The 24,905-nt window shown below is 36.9% G+C and overlaps 5 protein-coding genes across 10 annotated transcripts; 1 reads left to right on the forward strand and 4 right to left on the reverse strand.

Moving 5' to 3' along the window:
* Window positions 1–553: 553 nt before the first annotated feature.
* LOC140834927 (uncharacterized) lies at window positions 554–10,398 on the forward strand. Of its 5 annotated transcripts, none has more exons than XM_073200123.1 (12): window positions 554–965; window positions 2,745–2,971; window positions 3,950–4,017; window positions 5,262–5,333; window positions 5,504–5,859; window positions 6,006–6,074; window positions 6,152–6,237; window positions 7,061–9,154; window positions 9,272–9,349; window positions 9,473–9,584; window positions 9,726–9,776; window positions 9,877–10,398. In XM_073200123.1, exons 1-12 carry the CDS (start codon window positions 618–620, stop codon window positions 9,925–9,927), a joined length of 3,612 nt encoding a protein of 1,203 aa, XP_073056224.1. In that variant the 5' UTR covers window positions 554–617; the 3' UTR covers window positions 9,928–10,398. The 5 variants fall into 5 exon arrangements, with proteins under 5 accessions (XP_073056224.1, XP_073056225.1, XP_073056226.1 ...); XM_073200124.1 differs by having other exon boundaries at window positions 5,507–5,859; XM_073200125.1 differs by having other exon boundaries at window positions 895–1,029.
* A 1,395-nt stretch (window positions 10,399–11,793) lies between these two features.
* Window positions 11,794–12,742, reverse strand: LOC140834928 (ESCRT-related protein CHMP1B-like). Its single transcript, XM_073200128.1, has one exon. The coding sequence runs from the start codon at window positions 12,619–12,621 to the stop codon at window positions 12,010–12,012; it is 612 nt and encodes a 203-aa protein (XP_073056229.1). The 5' UTR covers window positions 12,622–12,742; the 3' UTR covers window positions 11,794–12,009.
* A 529-nt stretch (window positions 12,743–13,271) lies between these two features.
* Window positions 13,272–17,926, reverse strand: LOC140834930 (uncharacterized protein At1g51745-like). The gene is made up of 5 exons (XM_073200129.1): window positions 17,722–17,926; window positions 17,597–17,652; window positions 17,096–17,429; window positions 14,899–15,812; window positions 13,272–14,651 (listed from the first exon to the last, which is right to left on the reverse strand). The coding sequence occupies exons 3-5, from the start codon at window positions 17,284–17,286 to the stop codon at window positions 13,582–13,584; spliced, it is 2,175 nt and encodes a 724-aa protein (XP_073056230.1). The 5' UTR covers window positions 17,287–17,429; window positions 17,597–17,652; window positions 17,722–17,926; the 3' UTR covers window positions 13,272–13,581.
* A 929-nt stretch (window positions 17,927–18,855) lies between these two features.
* Window positions 18,856–20,471, reverse strand: LOC140833591 (uncharacterized). Its single transcript, XM_073197925.1, has 2 exons — window positions 20,367–20,471; window positions 18,856–20,172 (listed from the first exon to the last, which is right to left on the reverse strand). Exon 2 carries the CDS (start codon window positions 19,951–19,953, stop codon window positions 19,024–19,026), a length of 930 nt encoding a protein of 309 aa, XP_073054026.1. The 5' UTR covers window positions 19,954–20,172; window positions 20,367–20,471; the 3' UTR covers window positions 18,856–19,023.
* A 331-nt stretch (window positions 20,472–20,802) lies between these two features.
* On the reverse strand, window positions 20,803–23,916 carry LOC140834931 (protein CHUP1, chloroplastic-like). Of its 2 annotated transcripts, XM_073200131.1 has the most exons (5): window positions 23,765–23,916; window positions 23,340–23,610; window positions 23,174–23,241; window positions 22,174–22,949; window positions 20,803–21,887 (listed from the first exon to the last, which is right to left on the reverse strand). In XM_073200131.1, the coding sequence occupies exons 4-5, from the start codon at window positions 22,822–22,824 to the stop codon at window positions 20,982–20,984; spliced, it is 1,557 nt and encodes a 518-aa protein (XP_073056232.1). In that variant the 5' UTR covers window positions 22,825–22,949; window positions 23,174–23,241; window positions 23,340–23,610; window positions 23,765–23,916; the 3' UTR covers window positions 20,803–20,981. The 2 variants fall into 2 exon arrangements, with proteins under 2 accessions (XP_073056232.1, XP_073056231.1); XM_073200130.1 differs by having other exon boundaries at window positions 23,340–23,888.
* Window positions 23,917–24,905: the final 989 nt, after the last annotated feature.

Consider the following 24,905-nt stretch of genomic DNA (forward strand, 5'->3'; position numbering starts at 1 on the left):
AGAGAGTGAGTGAATGAATAAGCACTTTTCTTTTTGTATCAACCATGTGTATACCAAAAATACCCTCCATCAAACGGACCTCTAATAGTCCATAGTTTAACGTGGGTTTCACTAGATCATTTGTGTGTGCCTTTTTTAGGCCCATATAATGTGGGCCGAATATTACTGTTGTTGGGTCTGAGTGGGCTATCCCAGAATGACCTGAAATATCCAATCCAATCCGATCCGTTGCCATATTTTAATTTTTATAAATAAATCCTATTCCTTTGTCGATAATAATAATAATATATTAAAACAGAAAAAACGAAAATCCAATAAAATGGTACTTCAAGAAATCGTTTAATCTCCTGTTTTCGGACTAATTTTCCAAATATATCAAGCCATAATCTTTTATTTTATTCATCAAAGTAAAATCTCACAATTATAATAATTTTTTTGTTTTATAATAAAAATCAAACTAATTAAAAATAATTAACCAAAAGCAAAAAAATTTAAAATCATAGCTGCTGGGGACAAAAAATTTAAATGCATAATATATATATATTTTTAAAATCAGTGATTTCTTCGACGGCTGTTCCCAGTCATTGTTAAAAATCCCTCGGGGATTCCGAAATTCAATGTACGGCGGTTCTGGAAAGCTTGCCCGCGGCGGCGGCGGCAAGCGGAACATTCACGCCCCTCCAATCAACCGTGACTCCGACGCCACATCGGGCGGCCGCCTTTCTTCGGGAGGCGGCGCAGCCGCCGTCACCAGAGGCCGCGATGGCGGAGGGGAGTCCACCTCTGGCCCCACATCTTCTCGGCAAGCGGAGGAGACATTCAGCCTCCTCACGAGGAATCATCTGAACTTCGCAATGGCATTGAGGCTTGTGCCTGACCTCGTCGAGGAGATCAATCGCGTGGAGGCGATGGGGGGAACAGCGCGTATCAAGTTTGATTACAATGCGAATAATTCCGGTGGGAATGTGAGTGTGGATGTTCAGTTCTATAGAAGCTTTGAGTTTTACTGCTTCTTGTTTATTTTATCAGGTGAACTTGAGTCTTGAGCTGTGTATCGACTCTTTTGTATGGTCAGATTAATTCTCTTATCACTTTCAGGGTTCTTTATCCATGATTAGGTGTTCGACTTAAAATTTGTGTAGTTTACATCTTTGTGTCTAAATTGGGTTTTAATGTTGCGGATTCCAATTTGGAACTATAATAGAAATTACAAGTCCTAGCGTACATATACCGCGTTTGATCTTGTTTGGATACAGAGACATCTTTTTTATTATTCTATTATTTTATGTCAAAGTGTTGGTAATACACTTGAGTCACTATGAATTCAGAAAATTTGAATGCTCCTGGTGGGAAAAGTAGGGAGAACAGGAAAAGTCAAGTGTGCGTTTGTGGGAAAACGGGCACTAAACTGAACCGATTCGGATAAGAAAAAGTAGTTGAACATGCCTTCTAGAATTTGTGGCTTTTATGATGGATATATATCCCAGTCTTGCAACATTATATGACACTGAAATGATTTCCTAATTTTCGTGTGAGTTATGAACTTCGAGACAATTCAAGGTTGTCTAAAGCTAAAGCCCCAGGTCATTATTTGGTAGTCTTGAGTTCAGAAATCAAGACAATTCAAGGCTGCCTAAAGCCCTAGGTCATGATAAGCATATGCTGGCACCCTGAATTATTTTTTTTTTTTTATAGAATACTAGATTTTATTATAATATAGAATTACAAGAGTAGTGCGGACAAGTAATCCGCCACACCATTACAACAGTGTTGCTTAAGCTGACACTCTATGACACATTAAAATAAACCTTGAAAACACAACCCTATTACAACGTATCTTAGCAATCACACGCAAATCAATCTCCAATCTCTTACTAAATCATTGATCCCTAAATGATTAAATTCTTTCAGATTCGTCGTCCAATCCCTGAATTATTGTCCTGCGAATGCTGGTCTTTTTCCTTCAATCACTCACCTTCTTTTTTTCCTTACTTGTCTAGTTCCTCATAAAAGTTCAATTGGAGCCAGGGTATCAAACTCATTAGTATTCCAATAAAATTGTCAGATTTGTTTTGCTCAAGTCCATGGAGTTGATGATAGTTTTTTTCATAAAGATAAACCGATAATTTTTTCTCATGGTGTAGGAAACTATGCTTCTAGATGACTCTTACGGTGATTTTTTAATCTGCTGATGATTTTCGGGATTTTTTTGTTCATTGTCTTATGTTATGAAGTGTCTAAATAACTGTCTTTATTATCATATATATTAAGTGTTGTGCTGATAACTGAGAAGACTCTACTGTCAGCAATGCCATGTTTATTTGTTGCAATGTATCATTGCTGGTGATATGATGACATAATAGCCTTTGGTCCTTTACTTTGTCCTGCTGTTATTAGCACAATAAATTTGGTCTGCACCTTTCAGTTTCAATACTTCCCTCGAATGACATGCCAGAGTAAAATCACTAATTTGCATCTAATTTCTAAGTATTTCCTATCTGATAGTTTCTCAAGAATCATATCCGTGGCTGCCTTTCATCCACCTTCTCTCACTTTGCTTGTTGTATTGTAGAACATCAACTTCGTAATTATACTGGACAACCCCTTTGCTTTCTCAAACCTAGATGTCTTGTTCTACTTAAAGATTTCTTGTATGAATTGGGGGTTTGTTTTATGTTTTTAGTTTTCTTGTAGCATTTTCAAATTAAAGTAGACATTTAAACTTATCCTTATTCTGTAAGCAGGTTATCACTGTGGGTGATAAGAACTTCAATTTTACATGGTCGAAGGAAATGGGGGAACTTTGCGACATATACGAAGAACGTAAAAATGGCGAAGATGGAAATGGCTTGCTAATAGAATCAGGAGGCGCTTGGCGTAAGCTGAATGTGCAGCGTGTATTGGATGAATCAACTAAGAAGCATGTCAAAATGCGATCTGAAGAAGCTGAGCGTAAGAATAAACAGCGAAAGTATGACTCCTTTTCTCGAACTATTGTGCTATGCATATATTGCATGTTTGTATTTTTAAGTTGTAAATTTTGAGAAGCCTGTCTGGGATTCTGGTACCATCTATATCACCGGATGCATTGAACTGACGTCCAGAATACAGTATGTGTTATTTAGCAATAAATTAATAACGGTGTAAGAAAAATTATGGCATAATTTTTCGGACAGATATAATTCTTATACGTGAATAATCAACGTAGAAAGCCGAAAACAATATGTTTTCCTTTTATCCTTCTTATGTGGTTCTTCTTTTATCTTTTGCTGCAAGGTGTATTAGGTAGATTTTTTAAATGTATGTTAGCATTTTCACATTTGTTAATTCCCTCAAATTATGACTGTCTTTCATTCTAGCATACTTGTATTAACTATTAAGTGTTCTAAAAAGTAATAACATAAAAAAAATGTAAACTAAAAAACCCCTAAATACACCAAAATAAATTTTGTCTCAAAGCCTTCCTTTCTATGCGACAAAGGGATAATACTTGACTCAATGGCGATCAACACTCGATACAATTTATGATTTTGAGACTTGTTTTTGATAACTTGAAAATTTATGTTTTTATTCTTAAAATTTGTATTTTATTTATTGTTTAATCTATTAATTACTTTATATAATTAAAATTATAATTAAAAATAAAAAACGTTTTTTAAGGTTTAATCGTTCTAAGCCTGCTTAAGCTTATAAAGCCTAACGCCTGATCGTGACGCTCCATCATACTTCACGTATTTTAGAACCTTGCTTGTACGCATCTAAACTTTTGATTGCATCTCTCATTGACATTGTGTAATCAATTCACTTGTATTCATGGTGATGTTTTGTTTGATTTGAGAGATGAATATCTATACTATCTAATTAAGTGTGAGTACATGATAATAACTATCTAGAGAGGACACCAACTTTTTAAGTTTTTCATCAAGTCCTTTCTATTTCTTGATGACAGATCCATAGTCTTAGACCATCAGAATTCAAGTATGAAGAATCAAATGAAGGCACTAGCTGCGGCTGAATGTAAGCATCGTAATTTTTATGTCATCTCTTTTTAGCTGCCCTTCAATTTCTTGGCAGATAATTTGTTATATGTGCAAGTGCTAAAACCGAATTAGATTTTTATTTAGTCCAAATAAGAAATGGCAGCCATAGTTATAATTTTGTCAGAAATTTTGTGCCTACCAACTTTGAAGTTTGTTAAGTTGCATTCACATAAGTCTCATAAGCTAATTTATATCGATTGGCGGAGCCTTTATGCATGCTGTATTTGCTTATTTGGATATGTCAATTTCCAAAGTTCAAGCCCTTCACTCAAACAAGAATTTCTTTGCCCCATTTGTAAAAAAAAATGTATCTCCAGCTTTTCAATTCAAACGAGATGATTACATATGTGATGCTTTGTAGAAGCAACACTGCATTTACATATCATACACCTATCAACCCAACGCATATCTGTCTCAAGCATCTTTATTTCAGTGGGACTTTTGACATATGTGATGCTTTATCAGCGGCAATCATTGATGACAAAGGAAATTTGATACCCAGGAAGTAGGGCGCTGTCAACCGATGAACTCAAACCAGAAAATCCGGTCCGGAGCAGTGGACTGTGGTCTGATAAAACAATATTTGTAGTTGCGCGAGTTTCTCTTCGGATAACCGATCCATCCCTGTTACCCCATAGTAAATTTTAAAAATGTATATATTTTATTTTTTAAATATGTTCTCTTTACGTTTTTTATATTTTTGTATATATGTTAAAGAAATTACTTATTAGTTACTATTTTTATGAAAAAACTTCCTATTATTTTATATAGTTTTTTTATTTAAAAATAACCCGAAAAAACCTGGCTAACCTGAACCCAACCTGTTGAAATTGATTATCAATCGGGCGAGCTATCTTTATATAAATGCTTCTCGAAAATAAACAAGGTGGACTAAAGTTACCTCAAAACCAGACCCTTCCAGCAGTTTACACTTTAGCCCCACCTCTATCTCCTCGCTTTTGCAACTTCTGCATCTTCACCCTGTTTTGCAACCTCATTTTCATGCATTTTCATGATGCATACAGTTAAGAGCTGTAAAGAAACTCAGTTCTAAGAAATTTCCTTGTTTTGCTATTAACATTACGTGTGTGGCGCATGCTATTATCACAATCATTATAACCCTTTATAAACACGATTTTTTTGGCAAAAGCAGTTTCGTTCCATCAGTTTTTCATATCCAAATGCACCTTTAAACCAAATCCGCCCTAATTTTATTTTCAGCTAATTCATGGAGAATGCCTTTTAAAAGGAAAGAGCCTCCGTTCAAAAAGTCAAAACCTGAAGCCTATCCTGGTGAGTGGGATAATGACTTTGATGAATTCTTTTTTTGCCAGAACTATTTTGTTTCCATTTTCATATCAGACGAGATGATTTTAGATTCCTAAGACGACTTGGGGCTTGACTTTTTGGTAAATACTAATTTTCTCCGTTGGTTTTTTTGCTTGACTTGACCATCACAATAGCAGGTGGACCTCCTAAATCTGTCTATAAATCCAGTTTGTCGGCACCAAATCCATCAAAGAATAGACCCTCCACTGGTTCATCATTATCTTCTCATACAGAGCAATATGGTGCTCCAGCTCACACATCTGGAAGCAGCAATCCCACGAAGGGAAATGCCATTGTGTCTGATGCTACACCCTCTCAAGCATCAAGTAAAGCTACCAGTTTAGACAAAGAAATGTCTAGTAGGATGGCAAATAATAATGTCCTCTATAAACCAGTTCAAAATCAGAATGTGGATGCTAAACATTTTGATTTGAGAAGTTTCATTGTTTCTCTTCTAATGGAGCATAATGCAGACGGAATGAGTCTAAAGGTTAGGGCATATGGCATGAAAAACGGGGAGGGGGGGTGCTAATTGTAAGGGTACTGGGATTGTTTTTCATTTTCAAACTGTACTAAATTTACTTTTTGTGAAACTTTTGTTCGTAGAATAATGCTGTTGAATATTTTCTTCATCAGGCATTGGAGAAAGCTATTGGAGAAGCTATGCCCAACTCTGCACAGAAAATCCAGCCAATTCTGAAGCAAGTACGCATCGATTTTTTTTTTTTAAATTGTTTGCATGAGTCTCAAGCAGATTATGCTTATTCAGTGTTTACTGGCAGATTGCAAGTTTTAAAGCTCCTGGAAGATATTACTTGAAACCTGGAGTCACAGAAAACTTCAAGAAGACTTCTTCTGAAAGTGGAAGGTATACCTGGTTCTATCAGGCTTCTCTCTGAACTGAATTCTTGTGCTTATTTATTTAGGGTTCTTTGTTATTCTTGTAACTCGTGAAACATATTGATATATGCAGGATAATAGCTTAGATATGCATGTGAGAACTTATTCAGTTTGGTACATTGTCATTGTGGAATTAGAATTGTAGGCTTGAGGTGCTTGGGATGTGATTAAATAACCTTCCTCTTACGATGTAGTCCTTGTGCGGTGAGGTTTTTCCTCCACCTACTCTTCCCTGCCTTCTTCTCTTTATTTTTATACTTAATCACTTCTTGGGATTTGTAACGAGTTAGACAGTAGTTTAAAGATCCATATGCTGGAAAGAGGAAAAAATGAAAATCCTAGAGTTTGTTGCTGTACGTACTTCAGTGAGAAACTGAAATGACAGCTGATCTAGATTACACGAGCATCACTAGCATCAAGATCGAGCATAAATTTAAGTATAAATTTTAAATTTTTCTGCCTTGTCATTGTGATAACAGTTTCCTATGGAAAGAGTATCTGTTGATCTAAGTTTTTTTATTTGATCCTCAACACAAGTACAAATCAATAGAGTATTCGGGCAACGTGATAGAAAAACGTGAAATAAGGAATAAGAGCCAGGAAGAAAGACAAATTGACTTTTTGGGAAGTCTGCACTTTTAGCATGTACTTGCATTAATGTTATTCACATTAACTTTGTGTGAAGGCCTTCTTTTTTGCCTTATTTATTCCATCTAAATGACTACATCTTGTTCTGTAGTCTGTATCGGTGGACCGTGCTTCCTATCAGAATCTAACGTGTTTTTCCTCAGTTCCCCAGAAATCGTTGGAAATCAATCACCTGCAAATAATAACTTTGGCCGACTTCCTGATCTAGATCCTAAATTTTCCTTGCGAACTCCCATTAATGAATTGAAGGAACAGGCTCAATTGAACTCTGTGTGTGGAAATGCATCAGACACAGAAGAGAAAATTGACATCCCTCTCAATTCACCGGATCATTCTAATGGCAAGAAAGTTTCAGATGATAATAAAGGGCGGGCTGTTAGCTCTAGCGACTGTGGAAGTGATAGTGATGGTGAAAGTAATAGCAGTGATAGTGGAAGTGATAGTGAAAGTAATAGCAGAGAAAAAAGAAGTCCTGTGGGAAGTCGCAGTGGGAGTAGCAGTGATAGTGAAAGTGACGTATCTTCCAGCAGCAAGCAGGCACCTGATGAAGATGTAGATATCATGACAAGTGATGATGCCAAAGAACCCGAGTCCAAGCCTCTCTCAAAATCTCCTGCTCAGTCGAGGCCTCTAGACATTGAACTTCTTGATATAGAACATTATGAAAAGCAAGATGATTGTGTTTCTGATGTAGCTGAGATTGAGAATGACAATCCTGAAGATGACCTCGAAACTGAAAGGGCTACATGTAGTTATTTGTTTTCTAATGAAGAAGGTGAAGATACAAAGCCATCATCACCATATCATAAGTACTATGAGAACCAAGGCAATGACAGTGTGGTTAAAGATGGCTTCAAGCATGGGGAGCCTGATAGTCACGCAAGATCGTCTAAAGGCAAATCTAAAAGGCAATCTAATGAATGTCATTTTGTTGATAGGGCTTACAGTAGTAAGAGGTTGAAAGACACGAATTTGAGTCAACCATTTTCTGGGACCATGACCTCTCTTTTCGGTGAGAGTCCTCAAAATTCATCTCCTGATGAACTTCTGAAAAGCTCCCTTGAGGCACCTATCAATCAAATGTCTGTCAGAGATGCAAGTCATGGTAATTGTGACCCTAACCTTCAAGTAGGCTTTAACCAAGGAATACAATCTAGGTCTTTTTCTGAATCTCAGATGCCAGGTCAAAGATCCTCTGATGTTGTTGGAGGGGATGAGGTCCATTCTAATGGAAAGAGACCTGGTAAACAAGACGGTTTGGGTTCTGGTGTTGAGGAGTCCGAAAGAGGCCTTCAAACCAGCGGAAGACTTTGGATGCAGAATCCAATAAATATGGAGACACTACATGAAGATGGTGATACCGGTGACAAACAGACGATTCCGGCAGAATCAATTTCCAGAAAACCAAAGATTATGGTGAAGGCAACGGATGCTGGATTACATTCTAAAACACAAATGAGTTACTCTCCCAAAGATAACACCACCAATACTGTGGACAGGTCTCTGGTAACGAATGGTCCGGACAATAAACTTCAAAGAGAGCTTTCAGAATTGGAATTGGGTGAGTTTCGTGAGCCCTTACCTGATGAAATACCAGGGCCAAAGAAGCAATTTGAAAAGAAGGGTAAACATAGACAATTAGAAAAAAAATCAGCTGATTCAGATTACTGGAACTCAGATTCAAATAGAGGCCCCTCTAAAAAGATCACTCCAGGCTCAAGAAAACTTTCTCCACAGAATTCTGAAGCTGTGATATCTGGAATTCCAGATGGATCATCAAAGCCAAAGCCTCCAGAAAATAATGTCAATGATCCTTCAAAACATCAACTCAGAGAAACTAGACGTCTGCCACAGCAGCATCAGTCACCAGCAGGTCCTACTGAGTTTGTTCCTAATCATAGTAAAATTCCTGAAATAAGTAGAAGTAGAAATGCAGAACCTGAAACTCAGAGGATAAACTCGGAAGCTAATGGTTACAAAAAAGTTCCTGTTAGTGCGACAGATCAGCAGCATGGACTCAAACGAACAGTTGTTTCCCATACCAAGAATGAGTTTAAAAAACAGGAGCCTAATATGATAGGTAGCTCAAATTATAGACAAAAAGACACATTTTTAGGGGGGAGCAACAATGACATTCAGAAGAGGACAGAATCTTTCTCAGATGAGAAAAGTTGTTCATATGCAAAGTACGAGAAGGAGGAACCCGAATTGAAGAGTCCAATAAAGGATCTCTCTCAGTAAGTTTATTAACACGATGTATTTGATTAACAAATGCTTTGATAAGCTCTATTTTCGTGTTACAAAACAACTTGATTTTGTGGTTCTCAATTAATTATATGCCATTCCATCTTTAGGTATAAAAAATACGTGAAGGAATTTCAAGAGAAGTACGAGAGCTACTGCTCCTTAAACAGTATCTTGGAGTCATACAGGTAACGTCGACCTTGGTTAATTCACTTTCTAATATTTGTGCATTTTGATTGTCTTTTAGATAAAATTGTCGCATTATAAGCCCGTCAAATCAGTAATCTAATCTGCGTTGCTGTTGTAATTAGAGATGAGTTCAGTAACCTTGGAAATGAGCTTGAAACTTACCGAGGAAGGGATAATAAGAGATACCAAGACATCTTGGAACAGATAAGGTCATCATTCCGTCATTGTGGAGAGGTACTTTAGTGTTATTTTCATTTAGTTATCACTTATTCATAGGCATGCTTTTGTCGAATAAAGCTTGCTGTTTTATTAATGTTTTACCATTTTGAATTTCATTCATTTTTTAAATGATCGGTTTAACATGTGATGTTGCAGAAACATAAACAATTCAAGAAAATTTTCATCGTGCTTCATGAAGAATTGAGGGTGACTATTCCTCTTGGTCTTTCCTAATGTCAACTTAACTTTTATCTGCCACTTCTCTTATTTCTCACTAATACGAGTCCATGAACACATTTTTTAGCAGCATTTGAAGCAGAGAATTAAAGACTTCGCTGCCTCGTATACTAGAAACTGATTTCTTCACAACTCATGCATCACTGCATTTACATAAGTGCGACAATATTGTTACATGGTAAGATCTGCTGGTCCCATGTGGGCTTCATTATGGATCTCATAGAACCAATCCACTGAAGAATTGTACTTCACTATTCATCTACTATACCAGTTGCTTGCCAAATACATGTATCTGGACGAAGTTTAGATCCATCACATATGTAATATATAACTGTACAGTATCCTTTTTGCGTAAAAAAGACATTCTTGTGGTTCTCGTCAGGCGGAATTACCTTTGAATTTTAAATTTATTTTCCTGAGTGTCAATTGTCGCTTAGCAGCGTGCATTGCCACAATTTTGATTTTTCGTTTTCGGTTGTACAGTCTCGCTATAGGAGCTTTCAAATGTGTACATTTTCAAAGTTTATATGTGATTTGTGAATGTTCAAGTTTTGACCGTTCATTTTCAATGGATTTTTATGATTTAGCTTAACTCGAATCTGTAAAATTTTGAGTCGTCTCTACTTCTTGAAAAATAATAGTGAGGGAACAATCGCTGTTTCAAAATTGTCATAAACATGATACATTCTCTTACTGAGCCCTGAGGATTGACGCAGTTCATACTTGCAAATTTTGATTGTGCTGTCCAACTTCAGATCTTTATTCACCCTTAAATCCAAGCACCACTCGTATCTTAATAATAAATAATACCAGACGTGTTAGAGGATACTCGGAACTGAAGCAGGGAACGAGTTGGCGTATTATACTAGGATCCACGAGTAATTCTTAAATTTCATTGATCTGTGAGGCACTTGAAACAACATAAAAATCACTCGCACGAGATTTGCGTGCAAAAGAACAATTCTGGGAACCGTTGAGACTTTATTTCTATAAAAAGTACCTTTTTTTATTATTCCACGCGATGTATATTGTTTTCAAAAAGAATCACGCAGATATTAGCAACGACAAACAGAGAAATCCAGTTCTTGTTTTGATGAAATAAGGAAAATTTTGAGAATGTCCGGATATTTAGCCCGGTGAGGTAAAAAAAAAAAACCCTCATCCAAGTAATATACATTTATCATTAAAAAAAGTTAAGATTTTAATGTATAAACTGTTCTAAAAATTAGTAAAAGAACATTTTATTCAGAAAGGAGACATTGTGGGAAATTATGCTTCAATTTCTTCTCATAAAAAAATAGAATCTCACAAAGTGATGAGAGCACAACATTTTATCGATAGTGAAAAGAGTGTGCATAGAGCTATTAAAAAACGGAAAATGTTAAATCGAATTAACTAAACTATTAAATGTTCTTGAATGAGCATGAAAACATCCAAATATGATAGGTGGAATCAGAAATCTCTACAATGGCCATCGGGTGTTTGAGGTCCTCTCGGGTAAAACCAAATATTATGATAGGTGGAATCAGAATGGGAGGTAAAATTTCATTCACAGAAGCTAAATTAGTAACCGACGAAAAAAAGCATCCCACTACCCAACACAAGCAGGGTATTTATTTTTTAACATCGGTCAACTATATTTTTAAGAAAATGACCATCTCAAGTGTATTTGAATTGAATTATAATTCAAATGCACTGTACTTGTCCTGTTGATTCTAAATCACATCTCAACAAAACTTAAAAATACTTCAGTCTTCAATGAAACAAGAGAACTCAAAGAAACCTACTAGAAGTGGACATCAAAATCGACATAGATCCACGATCATAATTTAACTGTAATCCTCACTCAACAATTCAATACTAGAAGTCAAGGTGGAAAACGAACAAAAGAACAACTCCATACATCGTAGGCTATGGGTCAGTTGGGACGAAAGGTGAAATCTTTTCATTCTAGACATTCCTCAATGGACTAGCCCACTCTACTAGCAATAGACAATTAAAATATATAGATTCATACGGAATAATTAGATGAGCAACATGAGAAACCCTAAGGCATATACTAAACACAATCCCCATTAATGGAGTCGAATTTATACAAAATTCCAAGTTTCTGCAGAAGTTCAGATCTTAGTACTAAACCAGACAATGATGTATTTGAAAATATCAAGCTTCAGCATCAAGCATGCCTGAATATACCAGAATTTCACCCGCGTGCCTTGAGCTCAGCCAAACGCCTGGAGAGATCATCTTCATCCACCTTTTCACTATTCTTCACAGCCACGGCGTGGGCTGCAGGCTGAGGCAGGCCAACAGACACTTCAAGCCCATAATCATCAGCCACTTGTTGCATCAAGCTATTGACCTCGGTTTCAGGTGTAGAGAGAGACGTGCTCCCCGACATAGAGCTCTCCATAAACTCCGCCTGCACTTCCATGTTCACAAACTGTCGCTCGAATTGATCCATGGTCTCAGACATTTTCTGTAAATTCCCTGTCGAAAGAGACGATTCCAGTGATTTCACGATATTGCCCATGGATTTACTTATGGTTTGCATCTTAGCTTGTGTGTCCAGGCGTGAGACGACAGCGTCTAGGCGCGAGGCAAGGCGGAGATAATTCATCTGCTCGTTACGCTTGCGGATCGAATTCTCGGCGTAGATACGAGCGCCATCAATGTTGCCTTTCTCGATCGCCTTTTTGACCTTCAATTTCTCGGTCTTTTCCTCCTTTTCACACTTTCGGGCCTGGCGTTGGAGACTTTTCGAGGTGAATTTCAGATCCATGATCTGCTGCATCAGCTTCTCCGTGTTACCCATGGCGATTTTCGGATTCAGACTGGGAAAATTCTAGAGAGAGGAGTTGATTTGAATGATCAATCGGATTTGTTTCGAGGACTTGGAGAAAAAGTGGTTAGGGCTTCTCTCATGATAATTCTTCCTCATTTTATCTCTTGCTATATATTGAGTTTTCTTTTTGTCCAATCACAAATTAGAATTTTATGTTATTTTAATAAACAGAGGCATGTTCGGGTTAAAATCTTAGAAATCAATAATTTTGAAAATAACAATTTATATCCCATTTTAAAATGTTTGAAATTAATGTAAATTGAAATCCAAGTTCCAAATCATATGATATTCTCACTGGCATCGAGATCGACTACATGAATATTAATCTTCAAATCAAACAATTTTAACACATATCATCTCTTAAATCAATATCTAATATATCATCTTTGACAACCTCTATCCAAGTTTTATTAGTCTATCCTTCTTATTTATTTCAATAACCCGTCAATTTAAAATAAATCAAGATTAAAACAATGTTTGTCTCCTCTTCACATAACCAAACCATATTAGACGACGTTCTCTAATCTTATCCTCTATCCTCTAATCCTCTATCGATGGTTCCAGGTTCAAGTTTATTCTGGAACATTAATCTGATCAGCACACATTCGAGATTTAAAAATATTTCAAAGAGAGTGAAAAAAACTACATACTGGATTCAACAGTGAATATTTCTAAAAATCCTTGACTTGGTAACTAATTTTCACTATATATACATATGTAATGTTAAGATTCAAGTCTGTCCCCGCACTCATCTCAATCTAGTTCTCACTGACAAATAAAATGTCAGTTCCCCCAGTTTTAATTTCATGCAAAGGCAGGGCAGTATGTATAAAATCAGCATTCTGTGCATTCTATACATAAGCATTCTGTGCATCAAGAATGCTGAAAATGTCTTAACCAAAGACGGACACAAATGTGCCAACACAACCATCATAATTCATATATACTCCGTTGCAAGCAGCCGAGCCGCTGGCTATTCATGGCCGTCATGATTCTACTGAAAACTATGTTCAAAGGGATACAAGCTATACATGGGCCCTTCAGTTTTTCAACTACCGGTTGTCTCTTTTCTTTGCCTCTCAGAGAACTGGTCAGGGAAGACAACTTTCTAATCTTCTTCGACAAGAGCGCATATTGCCTCGATCTTTGAGATTTCGTCGGTGAGCTGCGAGCCTGTAAATGGTTACGTTTACTCATGGCTATTCCACGTGGCCTCTTCCCATGAACCATATCTACATCACGATAATCAGATGTGTCCAACTCCCAGCTGCTGCTGCGACATTTGACCATCCTAATTAGATCGTCATACATACCACCACTTAGCTTCTCGATTGCAAGCGGATGGCCTATAACAGGCCGACCATTTAGCCTGCTCATGAGAGAAATACAAGGAACACACTGAGGCCGGTAGCTACCTTTTGCCTCTACAGGCACGTCATACAAGCCAGAACTGGAAATATGGTGTCTAAGAGAAAACTCTGGGGTGTCGTACTTTGGGTTAAGCATGAAACGCGACTGACGATAGGGAAGTGACCTTTGAGGAACCATCAGCTCAGGAGTTGATCCCCTGGCACGAGAATCTTTCCGAGTGCTCCAACTCCACCTATGAGAGATTTTGACTTGTGTTTCTGCTGGAGGCACGTTATTTGAATTACAACTATAGCTTTCTGACATGAGAGTGCCACAGAGACGGTTAAAATCTGCTTTTCTATGAGAACCAACTAAAAAGCTGTCACCGTCAACACCCGCAACAGCCTCAATATCTGCATCCATTTTCCTTGACCTAGAGTTTCTCTTCCCTTTCAACTGCCATTCAGAGGCACCTTTATCCATGCTCTGGCTGATATAATGAATACAAGCAGCACCTGTGCTGGTAGAACCAGATTCATTGTGCTCTTTGTCCCCCCAAGATTGTGTTTCTACATGACGACTTTGGCTAGATTCTGCTGCCGCACCAATCCTTGCCTTCTGTGAGTCCGCAGAAACAATTTTGGAGAAGCCTGAGATAGTAAAATTTACACAAGTATATTAAACAAAACATAGATACAAACATTCTCGAAAAAGAATACGAGTAGCAAAGAACATAACATTGTAATATCCAAATTTGACAATAACATTTGCCAAAGCACTAAGCAATCTACTGTGATTTCAAACAGTGGAACACTGAAATTAAGATGCATAAAATAAAGAAAATAATAGGTTACACTTGCGACAATCTTTATCCAGTCGTATATGCATGACGCTAACCTTGAGTGACAAGGGGCACATGAAACAATCCTTCCAGAGAATCATTCTCCAGGGTTATACCGCCAGCTTCGTTCTCCTTCAGTTTGCATCTAACTGAAGTATTGTTAACATGCTTAGATGTGTTTAATGATATTCCATTCTCACATGAAACTGTCATACTGCCTGATTTATTAATAACTAATGAGTGGTTTTTCTTCAATTCATAAGATTCTAATCCTGAAACCCTACAGTCCAATGCTCCCAGAAAGGATGATTCATTTGGGGAGGATGATGCATAAACACGGACAGGCAACCTTGGAGTACTCTCCAAAACTTTTGTCAAAGCACGGCGGCGATTTTTTTTCTTCAAGAATTCATGAACATGATCTACCAGAGATATTTTCCTTTTCAAAGATGACGCCACGCCTAATCCTAGGTCCTCAAGTCCTTTCGTACGTCTTGCACCTTCTGTTCCATCATCCTCCGAATCATTTGGAGTTCTCCACCGCCTAGCTCCTTCGTTAGCTACATCCACAAGATCTGATATCACAAATGATAAACCAGTCTGGGATTCCTCTTGGATGGAATCTTCACTTTCTTCAGTCGAACAACTCGAATCTAATACATCACAACTACTCAAATTTCCATCAATAGAATCATTGCTTTCCCGATTAGTATGAAATGAAGAAGGTGATTCATCATCATAAGGATGCTCCCCGCATGTATCTGGTCTGTCAGAGAAGTGTGGATGCTCTTTTCCAAGACAAGCACTTTCAAGCTCAAGAGCGTGAATGATGGCATCTTTTCTTCGAGCATATTTGGCATCTTTCTTAGACGGATGAGATGCAGAAGCCTTAGCTTTCTCAATGCAATCATCATACTCCCCACAGCGAAAAGCTTTAACTCTTTTTGATCTCTCAAGATTATACCAGTCCCTGAAAGAGCATCCACAATAATTTTGATCAAATATATCATAGCACAAGAAAAATAACGCCAAATTTTTTGGGGAGGAGAAATTAGAAATTCAGCTTAAAAGTGAAGAATAAGCGAAACACAATATTTGGTATTCAATCATCACAGAAAGAACCTTTGCATTGGAACAACTTATACTGACAACCAGGTCACCCAGATGAGAGAAAAAAAGAGTAAGATTGAGGTAAGTTCAGGATGTTTCAATCCTCCATTTCTAGTTTGAGTATTTTCTCAAAAAGCTATGAAGTACTCGTAGTTGCTTCTTATAACACTATTTATCCAGGCCTTTTTTCCACTTCATGGATTCGATTTTTCAGGAGTCCCAACAATTGATGAAGATTTACTTATGGCAGCATAGTTTTCATGGTCGGTAACCATAGACAAGAAATTTATATTTTCTTAAATACTTTAACTCATAGAACAATACTGTAAAAGCAAATGTGCTTACTACAGTCATTATTCATTTCAGCTGAACTATAATAGGATATGCAACAGAGAATATCACCAACTTAAGGTGTTGAAGAACCGAAATTATGAGCATTCAAGTGACAAATAAATAGTACTCAAACAAGGGCCAGGGCCAAAAAAAACTATTTCCTTTATAATCCAGCTCACTTTTTTTATCATCATCAAAACTATTATGAAATTTTAATGGGTGGTAAATAAAGAACGATAGAAAATGCAGCAGCATCGATTCTGTGGGAATAAAAAACAATTTTGACGCACAAAGACAACATCTACACACCAAATAAAAAATCAAACCTGACTCGGAAAATAAATCAGAAATCGAAAACAGCTGTTGAGTTTTAAGTGTATTCACAACACTTAGCTTGTTTTTATGATTTCAGAGCAACATATTGCAACAGTTGGCGTGATCTATTTATTACAAGTAGATGCAGATTCTCACCTCCACAATGAAAAGATTGAGAAAAAAAACTGAATAACGACACATTGAGATTCTCAGCGCCGGTGATTGAGAAGACCAGGAAAACACTAAAGTCACAACGTTCCAAAATGAAAAACTGAGAGTTCAAAATTTATATAATGACCGTTGCCCCACTTTTCCACGTGAACAATCGTCGTAAACAGATAAAACGGCTCAAGCCCACAAACTGTCTAAACAACATGATTATTGGGTACATATTCTGTGACATAGATTACTATGTCGCAACATTTCAGTTCTGTAACCTGCTAGAGTTAGAAACGGAATCGTGCACATTAAAGAAATAACCAAAATAATACTTACACACTTGCATCCTCCCTCCCAAGAAGTTTTACAGGGGTCCCCAGTCTTGGCATCGACGAAGAATTCTCAGGGACCTCATCCGGACCTAGAATTCGGCCAGGCCACCACGACCCATTCCTCCGTCTAACCCAAACCAACCCACCGACTGATGGGTCAATGCCCTCGCTGGGGCCAATGCCAGAACCACCCATTTCCACACCACAACCAAAAGGGATTTTTGATTCAAAACCCAGCAATCCAAAAGAAAGAAAACAGAAATAGTTTTCACATAATTTATTTCAAGTTAGCATTTTGGTCACCCACAGAAATCCTCCAGGAAGATTCATCAACCCTCCTGCGCCAGAATGCAAATTTTCATCAACACTAATAAAAAAAACACCGACAAAGATAATAGGATACAACAAAATTAAAAGAAAACACAACGCCCAAAGATGCAAGAACCTAAAAACCAAACCAAAAAGAGTCAGATCACACAACAAAATAAAATTAAATAAAACATACCTCTAACGCATGATGCATCAACAAGAGAATCAGAATGAGATCAGCTACAAAAAATTCTGCAAAAGATATTCCTTTTTCAGTTTCTTTTCCTCATTTCCGCTTGAGGTAGAACTCAACAACCGTACCATTACAAAGGACTTCCACAGTCGTTCTCCACGTTTTTATAAGCGGTGGCTATTTTACAAGCTAACCACTGGATTTTGCAGCAAAAAAGAGCACAAGAAATGGTATAAAAATCAAGTGTATGCACATTTACACGCTCGTGTGTGTGTGTGCAATAGTGACGTGCCTTGGGTAACATCTGCCTTCAACGAGAGAGTGAGGGGCCTGTAGGGGAAGAGAGATTTTCTTGAAACTAGTATTATGCAATAAATTACTGATTTATATGCACCTTTGTAGTTGTGTCGTGAAATAATTGTCAGTATTAAATATAAAATATTATGTTTGTGAATATATTTTTTTAGAGTTGTATTTTTGGAAAAATAATTTTTAAACATATACCCATTTAACTCCACTAATTACGGTTTCTGAGAATGTGATATGCAAGAATTCTGCGTTTTCCCACATGCATGAATTGAATTGTTTCCATTTACTAAGGACCAAAATTTAGGTTGAGTACAATCTAGTTCGAGGTTCTTCTCATCAAGTCTGTCATTGATCCAAATATCTTTTATGTATGGTCAATAATATAGTGTCTACTATATCATTTCAAAGAAATAATAATATAGTCTATATGTTTGGATTAATGATAACAGCAATAACTATGTGAAATCTGTGTGTTTTTAAACATATTTATTTACTAATTGTTTTTTCTCGATTTGCAATTGTTTTGTGGCGATTTTAACATTCAAAACAATTAAGTTCGTGAGGATGGTTTTTTTAAAAAAATAAATTGAAACTTGAAATTAAGAAAGTGTATAATAATAGGTGACGAGGGTCTAAAGTGACCTTTTTCAAATGGTTTGTCTTCCTATTTTGCTCAATGATTTTCCATGCCAACAAGATGTTAGGTTGTGCTCGTGTGGAGAGAGGATTGAAATATAGTTTTCGAAAACAAGTTTCAAACTATAAAGACTGACAGATTGCATTACTTGATATTTTTCACTCTTTCTGCACGTTCACAACACTCTTTTACTCGATAATCTTTAATTCTTTGGGGAAAAAAACATATATTGTGATTAAACTACATAATGTAAAATTAACTTTTAGTCTGTAAAATTTTATCCCACGAATAATTTGTTATCTTGATTGTCAAAAGAGAGGAAATATCCAAAAAATTCTTTAAAATAAACAACGTGGTATGTACATACATCATTTTTGTCGACATACATAGAAGTATAGACCCTCTTCCAAGAACATCAACTGCAATATTGAGCTACCTTTTCTCCTGTCTACATCATGCTATGTGATATTGATAATTTAATTACTCACTCGATCTTCCAAGCATAAAGAAAAAGGCAGAAGTGCGATGCCTTTGAGTAACTCTGTGTTGAATAATACCTGCTATTTAGGCTACAATCACTAGCATCATCACACCAACTGTTCTCCTCTGCATCACTCTCTGCCTCCGGTGCACCGGGCTTGAATATGATCAGCCCGTAACTTGACCCCGGTGCACAAAACAACCATGAATGGACGTCCCAAAACACTTGAACCGGCTGCTTATTCACCACCACAGTCTGATTCCCCCGAAACTTCCACTGCAGATTCTTGATGTGTACAAGCACAATCCCATCAATACTAATCCACATTTCGGGGTCTCTGAGCCCGGAAGAAGTCGAGCTCTCCACGACTATGTCGTGCTCACGTTTCTTTTGGTCGAATCTTGCTCTGGTGGAGAAGGATTTCTTGCCAAAGACATGTTCTTTCTTGAAAAACAACATGGCATCAACAAGGGCTGGTCTGGACTTTGTCCTTTTGTATGCCTTTTTCTTGTGATCTCCTAGTAGTAACACAACTTCTTCCTCGGAAACTAAGGCCACGTAGAAATCACTGCAGGGCTCTGGACCGCCTGAAAATTTTGCTGATCTTAAATCCCAATATGCTTCAATCTCATTGCCATCAACTTCAAATGTTTTGTACCCTTTCTTGGCCCAAAAATGCCAAGGTTTTAGATCGATCTTCCACTCGTAGTTGTGATCACGCTCCACGCTATCGATAGATATGGTTATCGAGTGATTCATCAGATTCTTGCTCCATAGAACGGCCACGTTTCGCCAGAAACCGGCTATATGTGCCTGATACGTGCACGTTACAGTACTTTGTGCAGTTTTATACGTTACAGGATCGTTTGTTAATCTTTGAGCATAGGGTGCTTGCGACGAGGACAAAGAATTTGGCCTCACGACGTACGCCATTCTTGGTTTTTTTATTCTCTTGTAGCCAAATTAGGACGTGTATATGATAAATTATCAACACAAAATAATAAATTCCATGATTTGGAGAAAGGGGAATTTGATTTTTCTTTGAATTGGAGTTTTTCTCGGAGAATTACCACATGGAAAGATAGCTTCTCGGAATCTCATCAAGAATCGACCAATCAAAATCCTCATCAATGGCTGGATGAAAGAATATTACTGTACATGAAAAACATAGAAGCGGGCATGAAGAGATCAAAAATTGTTCAAGAAAAAGATTGGATTTACGTCAAGGATATAAATGATGAAATTTTTGGTGAAAATTTTAGACAAATATTTGGAAAAATAAACATGAAAAATAGAACATCAGATTTCATCGGTGGAGGGAACATTTTCATCAAGAAGAGGTTTACCTGAAAGGAAGGGTTACATATTGAGAAACGGATGGTCACAATACTTTCTATGGTCTATCACTCTATCTCTATTTTTTTTTTTATCTCGGCAGTTCTAGTTAAGGTCACACACTCACACCCCTTGATTAGTGATCAAATCACAATAAAATAATAACTCAAGAAGTTTACCAGCTTAAAATTTGGATCAGTTAAACTCAAAGCACTTTCCTTCTGGCAGTAAATATGAAAAGATCTCACTTTTACCCAAAGAACGTTGCATCTCGAAGAAAAATGAATTCATGAATAAATACATAATGCATCTGAAAGTATATATTTTGATATTTTAGTGGAGGAGCCGAGGAGGCCGATTCTTTCTGCTCCAGCTTGATTATTTGATCTTGACTTTTAGTGTTTAAGGCATAAAAATGAGTAAACATTGAGACGATATGGGATAATAGCCAACCTTTTCTTTCATTTATTTTCCGGATAAAATATGTACATTATAAATCTCAACGTACTCAACTAGCTACAATAACCATATAAAGAACCTCCTATGTGTATAACGAGCCTTTTCAACAATGCTATGAGCCCCGTATCAATTTCCAGAAGATTGTTGTAAAAACAAGAAAAAGAAAATTATGTATAAGAAATCAAAGAACTGAATGAGGAGGATCTCCTGCGAAAGGAAGATTTTGTCCTAGAGTTCTTCAGGGCTTCAGCATATTTGATTAGTTCAGATTTCTCAGCAGTTTGAGCTTCTTGTGTAGGCTGGTGGTTACTTGAAGATGCATCATTCACATCTTCCGATACTGAATCAATTCTTCTGAAAATACTTAAGGAACTAGCATCACTGTTTCTTCGAGAACAGCTGCTGCTTTCCCGAGTTATGCTCTTTTGTCCTCGTGAATAGGATCTTTGGAGATCGAAAGAACGTCTAGATGATTCACCAGAGGAAGTTATAAAGTTTGTCATACTGCCATCAGCACCCGAATCGGCTTGAATTTCTGGTTGAGTATCGCTAGAATATCTACCTAAAGTGTCATCCACAGATACGGTTCTTTTGAGTGGAGCCTGATGACGACTACCATCCTTTCCTCGCAATAGCCTCATTAATTTGGCAAAAATCCTCGTTTTGCTTGGTGGGTTTGTTTTTTTAGTCGACAAAGTATCAATGGATGAATCGTCCGGCTCTCCCCAGTCCGTAAGATATGATGCCTGTGAAGATGACCACTGGTCAGAATCAAAATCCATAGTATTCGGTCCCTTGTCCATGGAGCTTTCTTTATTTGCATATTCAAGAATGAGCTGCTTAGCTTTCTCTTCTGATTTGGGGCTTAACGTCTTGCTGAGATCCCGGGCAAGCGTTTTACCATGGCCAGGTTGAAAATTTCTCAGTTCGTGGCGTAAGCAAGCGTTTATCCATCTGAGATAGACGAGCTCTTCAACATCTGTGCATCGATCAGCTTGTAGTTGGCCTATTTCCTTTGTTAAATCTTCGTTTTGCTGTCTTAAACGCCCGCTCTCTTCTTTAATAACTTGCACCTGATGTATAATAAAACCCATACTTATGCAACCATTACTCTAGATTAAAAAATAAAATAACAAAATCGATGATTGAACGTTGGAATTGTACCAAATGCTGAAGCTGAGTGTATATGTTACACTGTACAGCTGTTATATGGGCATGCCTTTCTTGTTTTTGAGAAAGCATGTTCTTTTGCTTTGCTACAAATCATTTTATTATTCAGCTGCTCAAATACTATGTTTTGATTGGTGTGCCACACAAACAGCCACAGGATAACTATTGGTTTCAACAACAAATGATTACCTCTTCATTGTCTAATGCAGATGTTGCAAGCATTTGCACATATTCCAACTTCTCAGCCAATTCGGAATTTTCTATCTTCAAATCTTGATACGCCTTCTTCGTTTCTTCCAATGCTGTCTCCAACTCCTTATGTTTATGTATCTGCAATTCAACGTCACGATCGGTTTCAACAGTCTTCTTTTCATGGTCCTGCAGCTTCATGACCCTTTCTTGAAGAATCAAGATCTGTTCCCTGTTCTGTTCAGCATCGGACCTAAGTTTTCTCCGAAGGATCTTTACCTTGGCTTTTGCAGCTTCAAGTTCGGTCACGACTCTTGCATAATCTGCCACTTGAGCCTCTAATCTTCTCTTATCTGAACGCAACGACTCAATCTTAAGATTATAAATTTTCGCCTCCATATCATTTAATCTTATCTGATTCTGAAGCTCCATAACAGCAGTTTCTTGCTCTTTGAGGCCATAATATTCGAGTAGTTGAATCTCGAGAATCCTCTCCCGTTCCTCGAGATTTTTAACTTTACTCCGAAGGCCCCTAATCTCTCTTATCTGATCTTCATGTTCGGCACTCCTGCATTCCCTAGGCGACTCTACATTCGATACTAGTGATTCCCCACTCTTTCTAGGAGAAGTATTATCCCTTGTGACAGTCATGTTGCATTCTTTGACGAGCTCATTAAACTCCGGTAATAGATAACCATCTCTTCTCCACTATTTCTGCTACTAGGAGAGGCATTACTGAATGAATTTGGAGAAGAAACTTTTGTAGGAGACAAATCCTGAACAAAAAAAAAGTACTGTAAATTTCGACACAGTCGACTACATCTTTAAACGAGTTCCTAATACTGATACAATGAAGCCAGACTAGCTGGCACGAAGACGAGTAGGGAAGAAGTCCTATTAAATACAAATAAATAATTTCACCAATGCTCAATACACTAAGTCAGCTCTGCTCAAATACACAAATTCTTGGATCTGCAAATGTGCACGAGTATGGTATTACCTGCATAGCATGAATATCGTCTCTGAGCACGACGTATTCTCTTCTTGAATCATTTCTGGTACCACAATCTATACAAGGAAATTATGCATCATCAAAATCAAATAAAAACAACAGAAAAACGTGATCGTAAGCAAAACAACAATAAAAGGGGGCGGGAGAATCTAACCTGGAGATATTTGTGAAGGTTTTGATTTAGGGGGTTTTCTTTTTGTTTTGAAATAAGTATAAAGAATCACACCAAGAGAAATAGCCAGAGCCACCCCAAAGTTCAAAGCCACAGGTCGTAAGGGGATCTCCCTTTTCCCTCTCGCCACCATTTTCAAACAACAATGCCTCGATGCTCAATCTTTTCCACAAGATGCTAATTCGTCAGCTCGAATCATTCCAAATTCCATGTGACCATATTAATAAAAATAAGGTTTCAATCTTTTTCATTCCTAAATGTACAAGAAGCCGAAAATACAAATAGGATCACAATGAAATATCATCTGTCATCATTTAGCAATCGAAAAATGAAAAAACAACAATAAAAAAATCCCATTTGAGGAAACTAATGTCTATTTAAAAAAAAAAACTTCTTCTTTTTCTGACACTTTATTTCTTCAATGGAAATTTTGGAACTTTGAGATATAGATGAAACAAGAATTTGCTTCCTCGTATACCGAGACAGATTTGCAGCAAAGGGGAAGAGAGAGAGGGGGGATCAACTTGTTGGGTTGGTGGTGCTGATTTTCTTTTTTCTTACTTTTTTTCCATTTTTGCATCTAAAAATTTCTTAGCCGTTGTGCATGAACAGCCTCTTTTTTTAAAAAAATTAAAAATAAATGAACAGCCTTATTTTAATGTCTACGTAATGTCAAATTATGCGTTAATGTTCACACGTGGATATAAATTTTATAGGCTTTTTCCATATTCATTTTCAAAACACCATTCAAGAGCTGATATATATTTATTTGATGACAATTAATTTTTCACATAGTACAAGAATATAAGCCAACTTTATTTTTTTATTTATCTTAAAGTCTGCAATATTATTATGAAAATCGAACCATTGATAATTTCAAAAATATGTGGGGAAGATAATAGGGAATGAATCGGCATTTGATTGGAACCAAATTTAAATATCACGGCCACTAGAACACAGTATCTCTACGGTTTTATATGTATCGTGTTTAAAAAATATTAAGCAAAAATTTGTGTGAGACGGTCTCACGGGTCGTATTTTGTGAGACAGATCTCTTATTTGGATCATCCATGAAAAAATATTAGTTTTTATGCGAAAAGTAATACTTTTATTGTGAATACAGTAGGGTTGACCTCACAGGTAAATATTTGTGAGACTATCTCACAATGGACCTACTCAAAATATTACAATATATACATGATGGGTAGTACTCCTTTTTTAGAACAATTAATCAAATAAAATTATAATTAATAATGAGAATTATAATTAATAAATAGGATTAAGCTAAGGAGTGAACCCAATAAGTCATTAAATTAGGCCCAATAATGGACTTACATATTAATGCCCACAATCCATCATGAAAATTTTATGAATAAATTATTTATCTTTATTTTCAAGGTATATCATATTTTACCCTAAAATATATTTATTGAGGTGATCGCTAACTCAAGTGTCGGACAATTTCTGTCAAGCATCTCTTACGCATATTGTCATTCTATGGGTTTCAGACTCGCGTTTGCGTGATTACATAATAAGTCACTACAGAAA

Source organism: Primulina eburnea, chromosome 6 (assembly GCF_022965805.1).
Source record: "Primulina eburnea isolate SZY01 chromosome 6, ASM2296580v1, whole genome shotgun sequence".
Classification (NCBI taxonomy): domain Eukaryota; kingdom Viridiplantae; phylum Streptophyta; class Magnoliopsida; order Lamiales; family Gesneriaceae; genus Primulina; species Primulina eburnea.